The 16,726-nt window shown below is 37.2% G+C and overlaps 1 protein-coding gene and 1 non-coding gene across 20 annotated transcripts in view; one reads left to right on the top strand and one right to left on the bottom strand.

The window, feature by feature from the left end:
- Pabir2 (PABIR family member 2) overlaps positions 1 to 16,726 on the top strand; it is a 51,678-nt gene that overhangs the window by 5,473 nt on the left and 29,479 nt on the right. For 9 of the 19 annotated variants that reach the window (XM_077107641.1, XM_077107642.1, XM_077107636.1 and 6 more), the window contains 7 exons: positions 2,994 to 3,050; positions 3,568 to 3,611; positions 3,691 to 3,745; positions 4,427 to 4,528; positions 4,805 to 4,890; positions 6,542 to 6,606; positions 10,394 to 10,490. In XM_077107641.1, the coding sequence (XP_076963756.1) occupies positions 2,994 to 3,050; positions 3,568 to 3,611; positions 3,691 to 3,745; positions 4,427 to 4,528; positions 4,805 to 4,890; positions 6,542 to 6,606; positions 10,394 to 10,490 (506 nt within the window). Of the gene's footprint in view, positions 1 to 19; positions 2,918 to 2,993; positions 3,051 to 3,567; positions 3,612 to 3,690; positions 3,746 to 4,426; positions 4,529 to 4,804; positions 4,891 to 6,541; positions 6,607 to 10,393; positions 10,491 to 16,726 lie in introns of those variants that run through there. The other 10 variants (XM_077107639.1, XM_077107654.1, XM_077107650.1 and 7 more) reach the window with 6 other exon arrangements.
- LOC143639583 (small nucleolar RNA SNORA26) lies at positions 677 to 798 on the bottom strand. Its single transcript, XR_013154730.1, has one exon. It is a non-coding gene; the product is annotated as a small nucleolar RNA SNORA26 (small nucleolar RNA).

Genomic DNA, 16,726 nt, shown 5'->3' with positions numbered 1-16,726 from the left:
CTCTCTCTCTATATATATATATATATATATATATATATATATATATTAGCACAGAAAAGAAGGGGAAAATTAATTTGCCTCTGTACACTTCATTTGCCTCTTTTGTTTTGTTTTTGTGGTGCTGGGGATTGAACCCAAGGCCTTGTGCATGGGAAGCAAGCACTCTACCCACTGAGCTGTATCCCCAGCCCCACTTGCCTCTTTTGTAAGATGTGCAGATTCTTAACAATTCCGGTCTAGGCTTATCTCTCACACTGACAAATAACCTTTGCTTTGGCTGTCCCCAAATACCTTATTTTCTGAAGGAATTCTGGTGATTCACTGCTTTTGCTTGATCATTTTGCTACTGTACCCTACCCCTCCTTTCTAGCTTTCTGGTCCTTCAGAATCCACTTTAATTCTTATATCTCCTGTGCCCAGGCATCCTCAACTATCATGATATCAATTACACTGTATGCATTATATCACAGTATACTCTGTACATTTTTTTAAGAGAGAGAGAGAGAGAGAGAGAGAGAGAGAATTTTTTAATATTTATTTTTCAGTTTTTGGTGGACACAACATCTTTATTTTATTTTTATGTGGTGCTGAGGATCGAACCCAGTGCTCTGCGCATGCCAGGTGTGCGTGTTACTGCTTGAGCCACATCCCCAGCCCTCTGTACATTTTTTTTTCCAGCTGTAACTCCAGGTAGGATCCAAAGAGGAGTTTTGCAATCTCCTGTCTGCCTCATATGGAGGTTTCCTTTACCCTTCTGTGTTAGCCTCTAAAAGCACTGCATCAACCTTGAAAGGGCGATGCTGTGTAAATCTTAATGAACTTCTGTGTGTCCCATAGTAACCTGCAAAGAGTGAAATGTTGGCGAATGACATGGAAAGAAACGGACGGTGAAAGAGGTGGGGAAAAGCAGAGTCTTAATGATTTTAACTGACTGGGTATAAGGGCAGGAAGGAGGACTCCCAAGTGACTGAAATTGTTTCTTCGTGACCCTGGGAATGGTAATGAGGAGTAGAAAAATTGAAAGAATTGGAAGTTTGCGGGGGAAGCAGATGAATTTCCTTGGGGATATGTGGGGTTTGAGGTGCCACTGGCTCCATGCTGTTCTCCAAAGCCATATTCGAAATCTGTTTGATTTTAGACTGCTGGTGTACTGTCTCACCACTTTCTCTTCTAACTGATGACCCTTCTTACTTTACAGAGAAGACAGTCACGTATCTTGTATAAATGTCAACTTTCTTCTCCTTAAAATGCCTTTATCATCACGTAGGATGCTTTTCCCTGATGGTTCTTACATTTTCTGACTCTCCTGTCACTTCACTATTATCTCCTCTGTCTTGTGCCATCAGTCTTTTCCTCCCACTTTCTTCTCCCAACTCACATCTAATATGGGGAAAACAAAGTGTTTTCTTTTTGTAGGTCTCTCCTTTCTTTCCCAGGGCTCCTTTTCAAAGCATAATTGACATTCAGCTGCCTGCAGTTTCTTGTCTCCTGATTTATTCTCAATTTGTAATCTTAATACTCCTACCACAACTCTGTTAAAAAACTGTCCTTGAAAATGTCACCAATGCCCACTTAAGTTACCAGTGCCCAGCAGTTCCTTTTCCCACCTTAGCTCTTTGCTTTCCTTTGCATCATTAGCCAGCACCTCCTTAAATCTCCTGGCTTTTCATTTTCCAGCTGATACATTACTCTTGTTTCTGATTCTGGACACAGCTTTGCTGTTCTCTTTCTGGTCCACTGTTCTAGTTCTGTCTAAAATTAACAAGTTATAATGTAGATGTAGCATCTGCATTTCTGACTGGCCACAGTCGGGTTGTCAGCTTTCTTTGGTTCTCTGACTGACATGTGTGTGCACTTCCACGTTTGCCTGTTAGAGTCTCCCTGCCTTATCTGCTTGCCTAGTAGCTTCACATTGTTCAGATGACCTTATTAAGTGCTCATCAGTAAATACTTATTACTTTCATAACAGGAAAAAAAGAACTTTTAAAAAGGATTTCACTGGTGAAGTTTTTCTCTTTTCAAAACCTAGGAGAGAAAAAAGAAAGGTATGGTAATGAAGGGATATCATTTGAGGTAAATATCATATTTCAGTGGATAATACTTGAAAATTTTACTTGAATTAGCTTTTTCCTAAAATAAACATTTTATACCAATCACTACATTCCTATTCAAAAAAAGTTTTAATGGCATAGGACCTCTTAAACAGGATATTGTTTTATTTGGTTTTGTAGTGTTAAAGATTCACTTGCATTTCTTAGGGAATGAATTACAGTTGTTTACCTTATGGCTATTAAAACTAAGATCTGTTGATATGAATTGTATCTGATATTTTGTGGCCAGATTGCGATTATTTTGAAGGAACATAATTTGGCCCCCAAATCATTTTAGCTTTGTGTTATTAAAAGGGGGACAATCTAAGGGAAATCAACAGTTATTTTAAAGGTATACCTTGCATTTCCACAATGCTTTTTCTTTGGTAAGATTTGTGGTGGTAGCATTATTGATTAAATCCCAGCGTTGATTTAGGTCATAGAAGCAAAATCTTACTGTAGTCTTTTTGAGAACATTAATCATAGACAAACTATTACACTGTGCTTGTTAGCCTGTTTTTCTCTGTGTGTACATTGGTAATAAAAAATAACATTGTTTTTTTCCATTTTCATATGTTCCTTATTTTAGATAAGGGGGGTAATGGATATTTCCATGGTCAAGAGTGTTTTTCCCCTGCATTTATACAGCTCTACACTCATTTGGGAAAAGTGCTAAAGTCAGTGCCTGTCTAGCAACAGATGGTGCTTTGAGGTTGGACACCTGGTGTACTTTCTAAAGACTGAATGTACTGCCTCTAGTGCATTAATGTTCAGGATTTATTAGAGCTGAATTTCTAAGAAGAATATGAAAAATTATCTAGAAAGAGGTTGGTACACCAATAATGACAGCAGACTGCTGCTTTGTGATTCAGAAAATAGTAAATGTTTACTTTTTCTTTCCAGTTGCTGTCATCTTCACCTAATCGTATTCCTAGTAGCAGACTGCTTCAAATCAAAAGGGTAAATTTTACTTACTAGCTCAGATCTGAAGTTTTTTGGATTTTACAGTTTGATTTTGATTTTTAAGACTTAAATATTAGCCGGGCGCGGTGGCACACGTCTGTAATCCCAGCGGCTCGGGAGGCTGAGGCAGGAGGATCGCAAGTTCAAAGCCAGCCTCAGCAACTTGGCGAGGCCCTAAGCAACTTAGCGAGACCTTGTCTCAAAAAGGGCTGGGGATGTGGCTCAGTGGTTAAGCACCTCTGGGTTTAATCCCCGGCACCCCCAAAAAATAAAAATAAAAAAGAGACTTAAATCTTAAAAATGGGCCAGGATGCAATTCTGGGTAGTTGGAGACAGATTAAAAATTTTCCAAGTTTGCAGATAAAATAGACATGTGGCATGGTTGACAGGCTTAGAACGTTAGTTCTGCTCCCTTGTGATTCTGTCAAATGAGGTAGAGAAGTCTTTTGATTTTATTTGAAATAGAGAACGGTGTGGATGAAAATTGTATTTTTTTTTACATTTGTCCTTGTAGGAAGAAGGTCTGGATATGATGAATAGAGAAACTGCACATGAGAGGTTAGTGCTTTGAAAGAGCAGGGCTTACTCGGATATATTTTGTTTGTAAACACTGATGGCTTTGCTTTGTTTGTTTTAGGGAAGTGCAAACTGCAATGCAGATAAGCCAATCATGGGATGAGAGCTTGAGTCTGGTAAAGTTTTCCCATGTTTGCTTGTTTTTTATTTTTTAAAAATCTTGCTGGGTGTGGTGGTGCATGCTCTGGAGGCTAAGACAGAAAGATAGCGGGTTCAAAGCTAGCCTCAACAATTTAGCAAGGCTGGAAGCAACCTAGCAAGACCCTGTCTCAAAATAAAAAATAAAAAGGGATGGGGCTGGGGATGTGGCTCAAACGGTAGCGCGCTTGCCAGGCATGCGTGCGGCCCGGGTTCGATCCTCAGCACCACATACAAAGATGTTGTGTTGGCCGATAACTAAAAAAAAATAAATATTAAAAATTCTCTCTCTCTCCCTCTCTCTCTCTTAAATGCTCTCAGACTCCCAAGGACCTTCATTTTAGGAAAAAAAAAAAAAAAAGGGATGGCGATGTGGCTCGGTGGTTAAATGCCCTTGGATTCAATCCCTGATACCCTCTCCCCCCACAAAAACAAAAAACTTTATGTGTTGTTCACTGGCTTTGTTAATTTTTTCATGTGCCTCTGTCCTTTCTACTTCTAAATTGATAAATTGATTCTTGTTTTTAATCTCTGTTTTCCCAGTAGAGTAATATTGGAGGCCCTACATTTCTACTCTTAAAATGTAAATGTGTTATAGTAGTAAATGAGAGCTGTGGTGTCCTGAATTGTTATGAGGAGATAATACTTTATGTTTACAGAGTGATAGTGATTTTGACAAGTCGGAGAAATTATATTCTCCTAAGAGGATTGACTTTACTCCAGTTTCTCCAGCACCTTCACCCACCCGAGGATTTGGAAAGGTAGGATCATTGACAAGATATGAGCTATCTTTTACACAGTGTTTACTCTCTAAAACATATGTATACAAATCACCTCACTTTTAAAGTATCTAATAACTTCAGGGGAAAATCAATGAAAACCTATGATAGCAATTTCAAAAAAATGTATATATATATATGTATATTTCACACATAGAGAGCTAAGCAATTTTGAGGACATTATTTCTGTCATTTTCAAAGGAACTTTCTGAAGATTGGAACACTAGAAATATTTTAATATTAAATATATTTTTCTAGCAATGCTTTTCACCATCCCTACAAATGTTTGTGAGTAGCAGTGGGTTGCCACCAAGTCCTGTTCCTAATCCAAGACGGTTTTCCAGGTAAGTGAACTTTCTCCCCAGTATTTTATTGTGGAACTTTTCTAGCATGTAGCAAAACTGAAAGAATTTCACAGAGAATACCCATAAGTGCATCACTATTATTCTGCCACTAACAGTTTACCAGATTCCAATTTTTGATACTCAGTGCTGATTTATATTTAGAGGGGACACACACACACACACACACACACACACACACACACACACACAGTTCACCCTTCTTATTTTTTTCCTTTATAAACTTTTCTGTATTTTTTAATTGATGCATTATAGTTATACCTAATGATGGGATTTATTGTTATACATTCACACATGTACACAATATAACACTGTAATTTGGCCAGTGTCACTCCCTAGCTTTTATATTTTTTTTTGTGGGGAGCGGGTACTGAGGATTGAACCCAGGGCTACTTAACCACTGAGCCAATCCCCAGCCCTGTTTTGTTTTTTATTTAGAGATAGGGTTTCACTGAGTTGCTTAGTGCCTTGCCATTCCTGAGGCTGGCTTTTAACTCATAATCCTCCTGCCTCAACCTCCCAACCCACTGGGATTACAGGCATGCACCACTGTGCCTAGCTTAATTTATCCTTTTTTTTAGGGAAAAAAATTAAGATTATAGATCAGTAATGGCACTTGCCTATAATCCCAGTTACTCAGGAAGCTAATGAGGCAGGAATGTAATAATGGTCCACCTGTGCTTTTATTTTAAATTTTTTTTAGTTGTCAATGAACCTTTATTATTTTATTTATTTTTATGTGGTGCTGAGAATTGAACCCAGTGCCTCACACATGCTAGGCAAGGGCTCTACCTACCACTGAGCCACAACCCCAGCCCCCACCTTATGCTTTGAATATGGTCCTTGCTGCTCTGCCACTGAAGCTTATTTTAAAATGGACATGTTTTTCTTTCTTTTTTTTTTTTTTTCTGGTACCAGGATTGAACTCAGGGGCACTCAACCAGTGAGCAACATCCCCAGCCCTTTTTTATATTTTATTTAGAGACAGGGTCTCACTGAGTTTCCTAAGTTGCTGAGGCTGGTGGTTAAGGGGCACTTAACCACCGATTACAGGTGTTCCCCAGGCCATGTTTTTCTCTTCTTCTTTTCCCTTTCCCTCTCCCTGACGTAGCATGTGTGAGGTCTTGAATTCAGTCCTTAGTATCTCTCTCTCTCTCACACACACACATACACACACACACACAAGTTTGTCAGAATCTAAATAATTTTTTTAATAATGTTTCTTTTTTGTTAAGCTGCTATGGGTGTTTTGTCCTATGGAATTAATTTTAAAAAATGGCTTAAGGGCTGGGGATGTGGCTCAAGCAGTAACGCGCTCACCTGACATACGCGGGGTGCTGGGTTCGATCCTCAGCACCACATAAAAATAAAATAAAGATGTTGTGTCCACCGAAAACTGAAAAATAAATATAAAAAAATTTAAAAAAAAGCTTAAAATGCTGTCATTCCAGATTGCATGTTCTGGATCAAATCATGTATTGACATTTCAGTTATTCAGTCTAGTGACAAAAACGCTTTCCATTTCTACCTATATGACTGCCAATTTTGCTTGCTTATTTGATGAGCTATAATACTGTTTATCTTGCATCTGTTAGAAGAACTTCACCTTATTCTGTTTGCTTATTCATCAAAGCAGGAGGAGTCAGAGTCCAGTCAAGTGCATTAGGCCCAGTGTTCTTGGTCCTCTTAAAAGAAAAGGTATGTAGCAATATAGTGACAGTGGTTGATAATACTGTATATGTATTTATAACTGCTAAGAGAGTGGCTCTTAAATGTTCTTAAAAAATTACAAAAGGTAAGTAAGTGAAGTGATAGAGGTAATTGACTTGATTGAATTATTAACTGCCTTATTTCACAATAAGTACATGTCAAATAATCAGATTTCATAATTTTAATATATGCAATTTTATTTGGCAATTATACCTCAATAAACCTGGGGGGGAAAGAAGGGATGTATCACATTTCTAGTATTAAAGTCATCCACGCCTAAATTAAAAACTGGAATTCTTATCTGAAGTGAGCTCACAGCATTGCTCTCCTTTTTTTCTAAAGAAATGTCAAGTATTCTCACTGTACACTTGCTCTACTGAGTGTAAATTTTGTAAATTAGCTATTTGATACTGTTTATATTCTTACACTTCCAATCTGAATTTTATTCATATGTTTATGATATATATTCCAAAAATATTGCCTCTCAGTGATCTGAATGTAAAAGAGATGCATAATTGTTATATTGTGGAAGTATGATAATGTCATAGCAAATATATCTGTAAACATGCTGTATGCTCAAATGTAAGGTGAGATCCACCCCCATCACCATATTATATATACCTCAGCAAAGCAAGAATTGCCATATATTTAGGTCTATATAGAGTTTTCCATGTAATTGGGTACTCTCTTTAATTACCTTATTTTCAATCATGAAGCACTAAAGTGGTGTCAATCAATACTAATTTTAGATGCATGTAGAAGGCACCTGAAGGCAGGCATATTTTTTGTTTTTTAAATTTTTTGTTACCTGGGATGGAACCCAGGGGCACTTAACCATTGAGCCATATCCCCAGCACTTTTTAATATTTTATTTAGAGACAAGGTCTCACTAAGTTGCTGAGGCTGACCTTGAACTCATGATCCTCCTGCCTCAGCCACCAGTCCCAGCCCATCTTTTTTTAAACAAAGGCAAATTTAACAGGCATCAGCTATTAATCCCAGGGATATGAGCATGTGATTGTAAATATCAGATGGCATTTTAAAGAAGAGTTTTCACAAGGGCTTTTGAAAAGCAATTGATTAAGGGCTGGGGTTGTGGCTCAGTGGTAGAGTGCTTGCCTAGCATACATGAGGCACTGGGTTCCATCTTCAGCACCATATAAAAATAAATAAATAAAATAAAGGTATTATGTCCATCTACAACAACAAAAAAATTTTAAAAAGCAATTGATTAAGTAGTTCTTTGTGGAAATTATTCTTCATGGCCAATGAACAAATCAACTCTACTTATATTGGGGAACTGATACTTGGGGTTTGGTGAAATCTTTCCAGCCATAGGGTCACACACAGATGCAAAAAGTACTATATTTGAGACAACTTAAAACTAAAGATGATGTGATATAGAAAATAGATCCTTATATGGTGATAATATTTATATTTAACATATACGTTTTATAAACAGTCTTTAATCTTACAAGAGTTATGTACAATTCTAGGAACATTCTCAGGCAATTAAGTAGAAATGATACTTGAAAATAAAACTATGATTATTAACTTAAATTTTGTTGCAGGAAGTTAATGGATTACTATGGTTGTCAGTTTTGTAGCTATTCCAAGATAAACCAGCAGATGGAGGGATTCTTTGCAAAATAGGGTTGAAGTTTTGTGCTAGTAAAGTGAAGTTGAAAGCCCCAGCATTTTTTTTAAAGCTACATGTTAAAACAAGGGGGAGGGGTGGAGAAATAAAAATAGTAACTTTCTGAATTTTAATAATTTTCAGAATAGTTTTAGAGGAAGGATAACATGAATTGATGGAAAATATGGAAAAAGTGAATGTTCAATTGGTTTTTCTTTAATGTTTTTCTTCATAAAAATCTTGTATAGTTTTAAGTTCAAAACTTAAGTTCATTATTATATTTACTTATTTCCTACTGGGTATATAGATAGCACCATGAATTAAAATGTCTATAACATTTCATTTTCAAACCGGGGCTGGGAATGTAGCTCAGTCATAGAGTGCTTACCTAATATGTGCCAAGCCCTGGGTTCCATCCCCCACACCATGGAAAGAAAAGGTGGGGACAGGTACAATGCAGTTAGCCATCTGTAATCCCATCTATTCTGGAAGCTTGCAAATTCAAGGCCAGCCTTGGCAATTTAGTGAGACTCTGCCTCAAAATAATAAAAAAAATAAAATAAAAGGGACTCAGTGGTAAAGTGCCCCTGGGTTCAGTCCCTAGTACCAAAAAAATAAAATGTCATTTTCAAAGAAGTGCATGTTTTAAATGAAAGCACACCTTTTTTTTTTAAATTATATTTATTTTTTAATTATCGGCGGATACAACATCTTTGTTTGTATGTGGTGCTGAGGATCAAACCCGGGCCGCACGAATGCCAGGCAAGCGCGCTACTGCTTGAGCCACATCCCCAGCCCAGCACACCTTTTTTGAAAAGGGGAATTTTCTGCCTGATTCAGAGTTGTAAGACAACCCTACTACTTGGTGGCAAAATGTTTAGCATTATTTCTTTTGGTGTCAAGTTTTACTGTTATCATTTCTGAAAACATCTATAGGATTAAGTTAGCGTTACGATACCAAATTTGAGAACTGAGAAATAATTGCTTTTAATTGCACATGTACTTTAAAACTTGTATTTTAAAAATATTTTTAGTTATAGGTGGACATGATACCTTTATTTTATTTATTTAATTTTTTCAATGTGGTGCTAGGGATTGAACCCAGTGCCTCATGTGTGCTAGGCAAGTGCTCTACTACTGAGCCCAGCCCTCAAACTTGTATTTTTAAATCTTAATTTTCATTAAATAGTGTAAAGCAAACTTTTACTTCCACGCTACTTACCGACAATACATTTTTAACCCATTTAATGTCATCTCAGGAAATGTTCAGATATTAAAAAGTAAATAATCTTTGCTGGAATGGGTTTGTGTCTCAGTGGTAGAGTTCTTGCCTAGCAAGTGTGAGGCCCTGGGTTTGATCCTCAGCACCACATAAAAATAAGTAAAATAAAGGTAAAAAAATTGTTTAAAAAATAATCTTTGATAACCATCTAGCATAAATTATTCATTGTGAGCTTTTTTTCTGTTTGGTAAGGCTTTAGTTCAGCTATTATTTAGCTTTGGTTCATTTTGCCTGATGTAATCTGTGTTCTATTCTTCTATTAAAGAACATGAATATATTCATAACATGCTACATGTTATGAATAAGAAATTCTTTTAAAGCTGTTCTTTTTTTTTTTTTTGAGTACTGTGGATTGAACTCAGGGGCACTCAACCATTGAGCCACATCCCCAGCCCTATTTTGTATTTTATTTAGAGACAGGTCTCACTGAGTTGCTTAGCACCTCACCTTTGCTGAGGCTGGCTTTGAACTCCGTGATCCTCCAGGCTCAGCCTCCTGAGCCCCTGGGATTATAGGCATGCGCCACCGTGCCTGGCTAAGGCTGTTCACTTTTTGCTTGAGGTTATGTGGAAGCATATTTCTTCTGTATTAAAGCACATGGAAATAATTTAAGTAATAATTCAAAGAAGCATTCTGAGCTTTGGTTAAATAAAGATCAACTGATTTTCACACCAATTTTTTTTTTTTGGTAGATGGACATAATACCTTTTTTTTTTTTTTTTTAATGTGGTGCTAAGGATCAAACCTAGTGCCTCACACATGCTAGGCAAGCGCTCTGCCACTGAGCTACAACCCCAGCCCACTAATCTTATATTTATAAAATTGCATTAAAGTCACATCATCTCTTTCCATTTTAGGTGAGATGGAAACAGAAAGCCAGCCCAAGAGATTCTTCCAGGGCACAACCAACATGCTGTCTCCGGATGCTGCACAGCTGTCTGATCTCAGTTCATGGTAAAAAAAAAGAAAGAAAGAAAATCAAAAGGATATTAGGGTTTGATCCCTTTTAAAAAATATTTATATTTTAGTTGTAGTTGGACACAATACCATTATTTAATGTATTTATTTTTATGTGGTGCTGAGGATCGAACCCAGTGCCTTGCATGTGCTAGGTGAGCATTCTACCACTGAGCCCCAGCCCCCAGGGTTTGATTCATTTTTAAAAGAGCCACATTGAAAATATATTGGGATAATTTAAAATATATTCAGCTTCTACTCTATGCTTCCTTAGAGGAGTCTCTGCACAGGTTTAGATAATTTTGACTATCCCAGATCATTTGAAAGGTATGAATACTTCCTTTGGATACAGCTTCAGTTTCATTCCTAGCTCCTGTTAGGTCAGCCCCTCAATAGGTGGAATGGTTTAGTAGAGTGTGAACAACTGTCTGGTGTGAGAAAGTCACAGGCTTGCCGTGGGTATTGTACATTGATTGGAGCTTCTATGTTGGCATTTCATATTATATCCTTTCAACTTAGCAGAGAATACCCGCATTCTCTTAGGCATTGCATTCTCTTAAATACCATGATGTGTGGTATTTAGATTGATGTTTTTGGAAAATTCAGGGTATCTCATTGTAATGTGAACTAAGGTTTCATTTTTTATGGTAATACTTCCTGATTCTTATGGTCCAGTCATACAACTGGTATCTTATTTTAGTTGTGTAACTTTAGGGCCTTTCTGTTTTTGTGGGAAAGTTAACTTCTTTACCTATATCTGAAGTTGAACTGAGAATTTACGTGCAGAAATACATATGGGGGAAAAGGAAGGGAAGAGACAGCAGTAATCAGGTAATATCTATCTGGAAATCTTTGAGTATTCCCCAGTCAACTTGCTGAGTACTCGTATCCAAGACTACAGTTGCTTAATGACTTTCAGAACTTTGTTTCCTGAGTTTTATGGCTGAGTGTTTGTTTTTTTTAACTCACTCACTTTAAAAATAGGAGGGGTATTCTCTCAATGGAGGAAGTATTGATAATTTCTTCCCAAATCAACTTACTCATTGTTTTGTGTAAGATACCCTGTACTTCTAGTGGTCTAAGAAGTCATAGATGATTATTATTGCTTATTAGACTCATAGATCAATACTGCCTTTAGATTTTTCTAGCTATTCAGCCCCTTAGTCTCTCCCACCCCCCACATCTCTGTGTCCTTGATTGCTCAGTGTGCTAATTTTGGTACAGAGTGCCTTTCTATGGACGTAGATGATTGCAAAGAGCAATGCCTGAAGCTTGTCAAGAGGACTAGCAGATGAAACTCTATACTTAGTGCAAACTGCATACTACTTTTATGGTAAAGTCAGTTTGAATATAGGCACATGACTAGAAATAGGTTTGCTTATCCAGTTAGTAACTAAGTGACTAGGATGACAGCATTTTACCAAACTAAAAACATGCAGGGTAGGGGATTGGGGCTTTAGCTCAGTGGCAGAGCATGGGGTCAGCATGTGCAAGCCTCTGGGTTCAACCCCCAGCGCGCGCGCGCACACACACACACACACACACACACACACAAATAGAAGATGAGGATATTTATTTTGATATCATCTTAGGTTGACTGCCAAATGTTAGAAAACTGGTTCATGCCATTAAGAAAGGAAAGAGAAAGCACATTATTTATACCAAGGGTCCTTGCTTCTCATCCAGGCATTTATTCCTTTGAGCAGCACACCCTTAGTCATGTATGGCAGTGGCTATTGTGAGACTTCAATTTCTAGTTTTGGTACTTCCATACCCACGAGTAGAACTATGAGTGTCTATGAGAGCCTTGGGAACATTGTCATTGATGATAAAGGGAAAGATTTGGCTTTTGAGCACAAAAGGCAATTGCCTTACACAGGAGAGATTTGCCATATTCATGACCACTTCTAGAGTGCTAACAGATGGCTCAAGTAATCTGTGATAATGAAATTTATTCCTTATCTGGCATGGTGACACACACCTATAATCCCAGCTACTCTGAGGCTGTGACAGGAAGATGGTCAGTTTGAAGCCAGCCTTCGCCATTTAGCGAGGCCCTAAGCAACTTAGCAGGACCCTATTTCCAAATAAAGTAAAAAGGGTTAGGGATGTGACACAGTGGTAACGTCTCCTGGGTTCAATTTCTGGTACCCCTCCTCCCCAAAATAAAAAGGCTGAGGCAGGAGGATGGCTTGAGCCCATGAGTAAGAGACCAGCCAGGACAACATAGCCAGACTCCATCTTTTTTTTTTTTTTTTTTTTTTTTTTTTTTTTTTTTTTAGGTTAAAATGTGAGTTTTGATTTTATTTTTTTTTTATTTTTTTTTTTTTTATTTTTTTTTTTTTTTATTTTTTTTTTTATTGGTTGTTCAAAACCCTACAAAGCTCTTGACATATCATATTTCATACATTAGCATACATTAGCTTCAAGTGAGTTATGAACTCCCTTTTTTACCCCAAGTACAGATTACAGAATCACATGGGTTACACATCCACATTTTTACATAATACCATAATAGTAACTGTTGTATTCTGCTACCTTTCCTATCCTCTACTATCCCCCCTCCCCTCCCCTCCCATCTTCTCTCTCTACCCCCTCTACTGTAATTCATTTCTCACCTTGTTTATTTTCCCATTCCACTTACAACCTCTTATATGTAATTTAGTATAACAATGAGGGTCTCCCTCCGTTTCCATGCAATTCCCCTTTTCTCTCCCTCTCCCTCCCACCTCATGTCTCTGTTTAAAGTTAATCTTTTCTTCCTGCTCTTCCTCCCTGCTTTATTCTTAGTTGCTCTCATTATATCAAAGATGACATTTGGTATTTGTTTTTTAGAGATTGGCTAGCTTCACTAAGCATAATCTGCTCTAGTGCCATCCATTTCCCTGCAAATTCCAAGATTTTGTCATTTTTTAGTGCTGCGTAATACTCCATGGTGTATAGATGCCACATTTTTTTAATCCATTCATCCATTGAAGGGCATCTGGGTTGGTTCCACAATCTAGCTATTGTAAATTGTGCTGCTATGAACATCGATGTGGCAGTATCCCTGTAATACGCTCTTTTAAGGTCTTCAGAGAATAGTCCGAGAAGGGCAATAGCTGGGTCAAATGGTGGTTCCATTCCCAGCTTTCCCAGGAATCTCCATACTGCTTTCCAAATTGGCCGCACCAATTTGCAGCCCCACCAGCAATGTACAAGAGAACCCTTTTCCCCACATCCTCGCCAGCACTTGTTGTTGTTTGATTTCATAATGGCTGCCAATCTTACTGGAGTGAGATGGTATCTTAGGGTGGTTTTGATTTGCATTTCTCTGACTGCTAGTGATGATGAGCACTTTTTCATGTACTTGTTGATTGATTGTATGTCCTCCTCTGAGAAGTTTCTGTTCAGGTCCTTGGCCCATTTGTTGACTGGGTTATTTGTTATCTTATTGTCTAATTTTTTGAGTTCTTTGTATATTCTGGATATTAGGGCTCTATCTGATGTGTGAGGAGTAAATATTTGTTCCCATGATGTAGGCTCCCTATTTACTTCTCTTATTGTTTCTCTTGCTGTGAAAAAACTTTTTAGTTTAAGTAAGTCCCATTTGTTGATTCTTGCTATTAACTCTTGTGCTATGGGTGTCCTATTAAGGAATTTGGAGCCCGACCCCACTATATGTAGATCGTAGCCAACTCTTTCTTCTATCAGACGCAGAGTCTCTGATTTGATATCAAGGTCTTTGATCCATTTTGAGTTAACTTTTGTGCATGGTGAGAGGAGGGGGTTCAGTTTCATTTTGTTGCATATGGATTTCCAGTTTTCCCAACACCATTTGTTGAAGATGCTATCCTTCCTCCATTGCATGTTTTTAGCCCCTTTATCAAATATAAGATAGTTGTAACTTTGTGGATTGGTCTCTGTGTCCTCTATTCTGTACCATTGGTCCACCCGCCTGTTTTGGTACCAGTACCATGCTGTCTTTGTTACTATTGCTCTGTAATATAGTTTGAAATCTGGTATCGCTATACCGCCTGATTCGCACTTCCTGCTTAGAATTGCTTTTGCTATTCTGGGTCTTTTATTTTTCCATATGAATTTCATGACTGCTTTATCTATTTCTACAAGCAATGCCTTTGGGATTTTGATTGGCATTGCATTAAACCTATATAGAACTTTTGGTAATATCGCCATTTTGATGATGTTAGTTCTGCCTATCCATGAACAGGGTATATTTTTCCATCTTCTAAGATCTTCTTCTACTTCTCTCTTTAGGGTTCTGTAGTTTTCATTGTATAAATCTTTCACCTCTTTTGTTAGGTTGATTCCCAAGTATTTTATTTTTTTTGAGGATATTGTGAATGGAGTGGTTTTCCTCATTTCCATTTCAGAAGTTTTGTTGCTGATATACAGGAATACCTTTGATTTATGTGTGTTGATTTTATAACCTGCTACTTTGCTGAATTCATTTATTAGTTCTAGTAGTTTTTTTGTAGACTCTTTTGGGTCTTCTAGGTATAAAATCATGTCATCCGCAAATAATGATAATTTAAGTTCTTCTTTTCCAATTTTTATGCCTTTAATTTCTTTTGTCTGTCTAATTGCTCTGGCCAGTGTTTCGAGAACTATATTGAATAGAAGTGGTGATAGAGGGCATCCCTGTCTTGTTCCAGATTTTAGAGGGAATGCCTTCAATTTTTCTCCATTCAGAATGATGCTAGCCTGAGGCTTAGCATAGATAGCTTTTACAATGTCAAGGTAATTTCCTGTTATCCCTAGTTTTTCTAATGTTTTGAACATAAAGGGATGCTGTATTTTGTCGAATGCTTTTTCTGCGTCTATCGAGATGATCATATGGTTCTTATCTTTAAGTCTATTGATGTGGTGAATAACATTTATTGATTTCCGTATATTGAACCATCCTTGCATCCCAGGGATGAATCCTACTTGATCATGGTGCACAATTTTTTTGATGTGCCTTTGTATCCGATTCGCCAGAATTTTATTGAGGATTTTTGCGTCTAGGTTCATCAGGGATATTGGTCTGTAATTTTCTTTCTTTGAGGTGTCTTTGTCTGGTTTCGGAATCAACGTGATGTTGGCCTCATAGAATGAATTTGGAAGAGCTCCCTCTTTTTCTATTTCCTGAAATAACTTGAAAAGTATTGGTATTAATTCTTCTTTAAAAGTTTTGTAAAACTCCGCTGTATACCCATCCGGTCCTGGGCTTTTCTTGGTGGGTAGTCTCTTGATTGCTTCTTCAATTTCCTCCATTGATATTGGTCTGTTCAAATTGTGTGTATCCTCCTGACTCAGTCTGGGCAAATCATATGTCTTAAGAAATTTATCAATGTCTTCACTATCTTCTATTTTATTGGAATATAGGTTTTCAAAATAATTTCTAATTGTCTTCTGTATTTCTGTAGCATCTGTTGTGATATTGCCTTTTTCATCCCGTATGTTAGTAATTTGAGTTCTCTCTCTTCTTCTCTTCGTTAGCATGGCTAAGGGTCTGTCAATCTTGTTTATTTTTTCGAAGAACCAACTTTTAGTTTTGTTGATTTTTTCAATAGTTTCTTTTGTTTCAATTTCGTTGATTTCCGCTCTGATTTTAATTATTTCTTGCCTTCTGCTGCATTTGCTGTTGTTTTGTTCTTCCTTTTCCAGGGCTTTGAGATGAAGTGTGAGCTCATTTATTTGTTGGTTTTTCTTTTTTTTGAGGAATGACCTCCAGGCGATGAATTTCCCTCTTAAAACTGCTTTCATTGTGTCCCATAGATTCCGATAAGTTGTGTCTGTATTTTCATTTATCTCTAAGAATTTTTTGATTTCCTCCTTTATGTCTTCTGTAACCCATTGATCATTCAGTAACATATTGTTCATTTTCCATGTGATATAGGATTTTCCCATCCTTCTTTTATCATTGATTTCCAGTTTCATTCCATTATGATCAGATAAAATGCATGGTATTATCTCCACCCCTTTATATTTACTGAGGTTTGCCCTATGGCATAATATATGGTCTATTTTTGAGAAGGATCCATGTGCTGCTGAGAAAAAAGTATATCCACTTGATGATGGTTGATATATTCTATATACGTCAGTTAAGTCTAGGTTATTGATTGTGTTATTTAGATCTATAGTTTCTTTATTCAACTTTTGTTTGGAGGATCTGTCCAATGGTGAGAGAGGTGTGTTGAAGTCACCCATAATTATTGTATTGTGGTCTATTTGATTCTTGAACTTGAGGA

Source organism: Callospermophilus lateralis, chromosome X (genome assembly GCF_048772815.1).
Source record: "Callospermophilus lateralis isolate mCalLat2 chromosome X, mCalLat2.hap1, whole genome shotgun sequence".
NCBI classification, from domain to species: domain Eukaryota; kingdom Metazoa; phylum Chordata; class Mammalia; order Rodentia; family Sciuridae; genus Callospermophilus; species Callospermophilus lateralis.
This window is presented reverse-complemented; position numbering and strand designations above follow the sequence as displayed.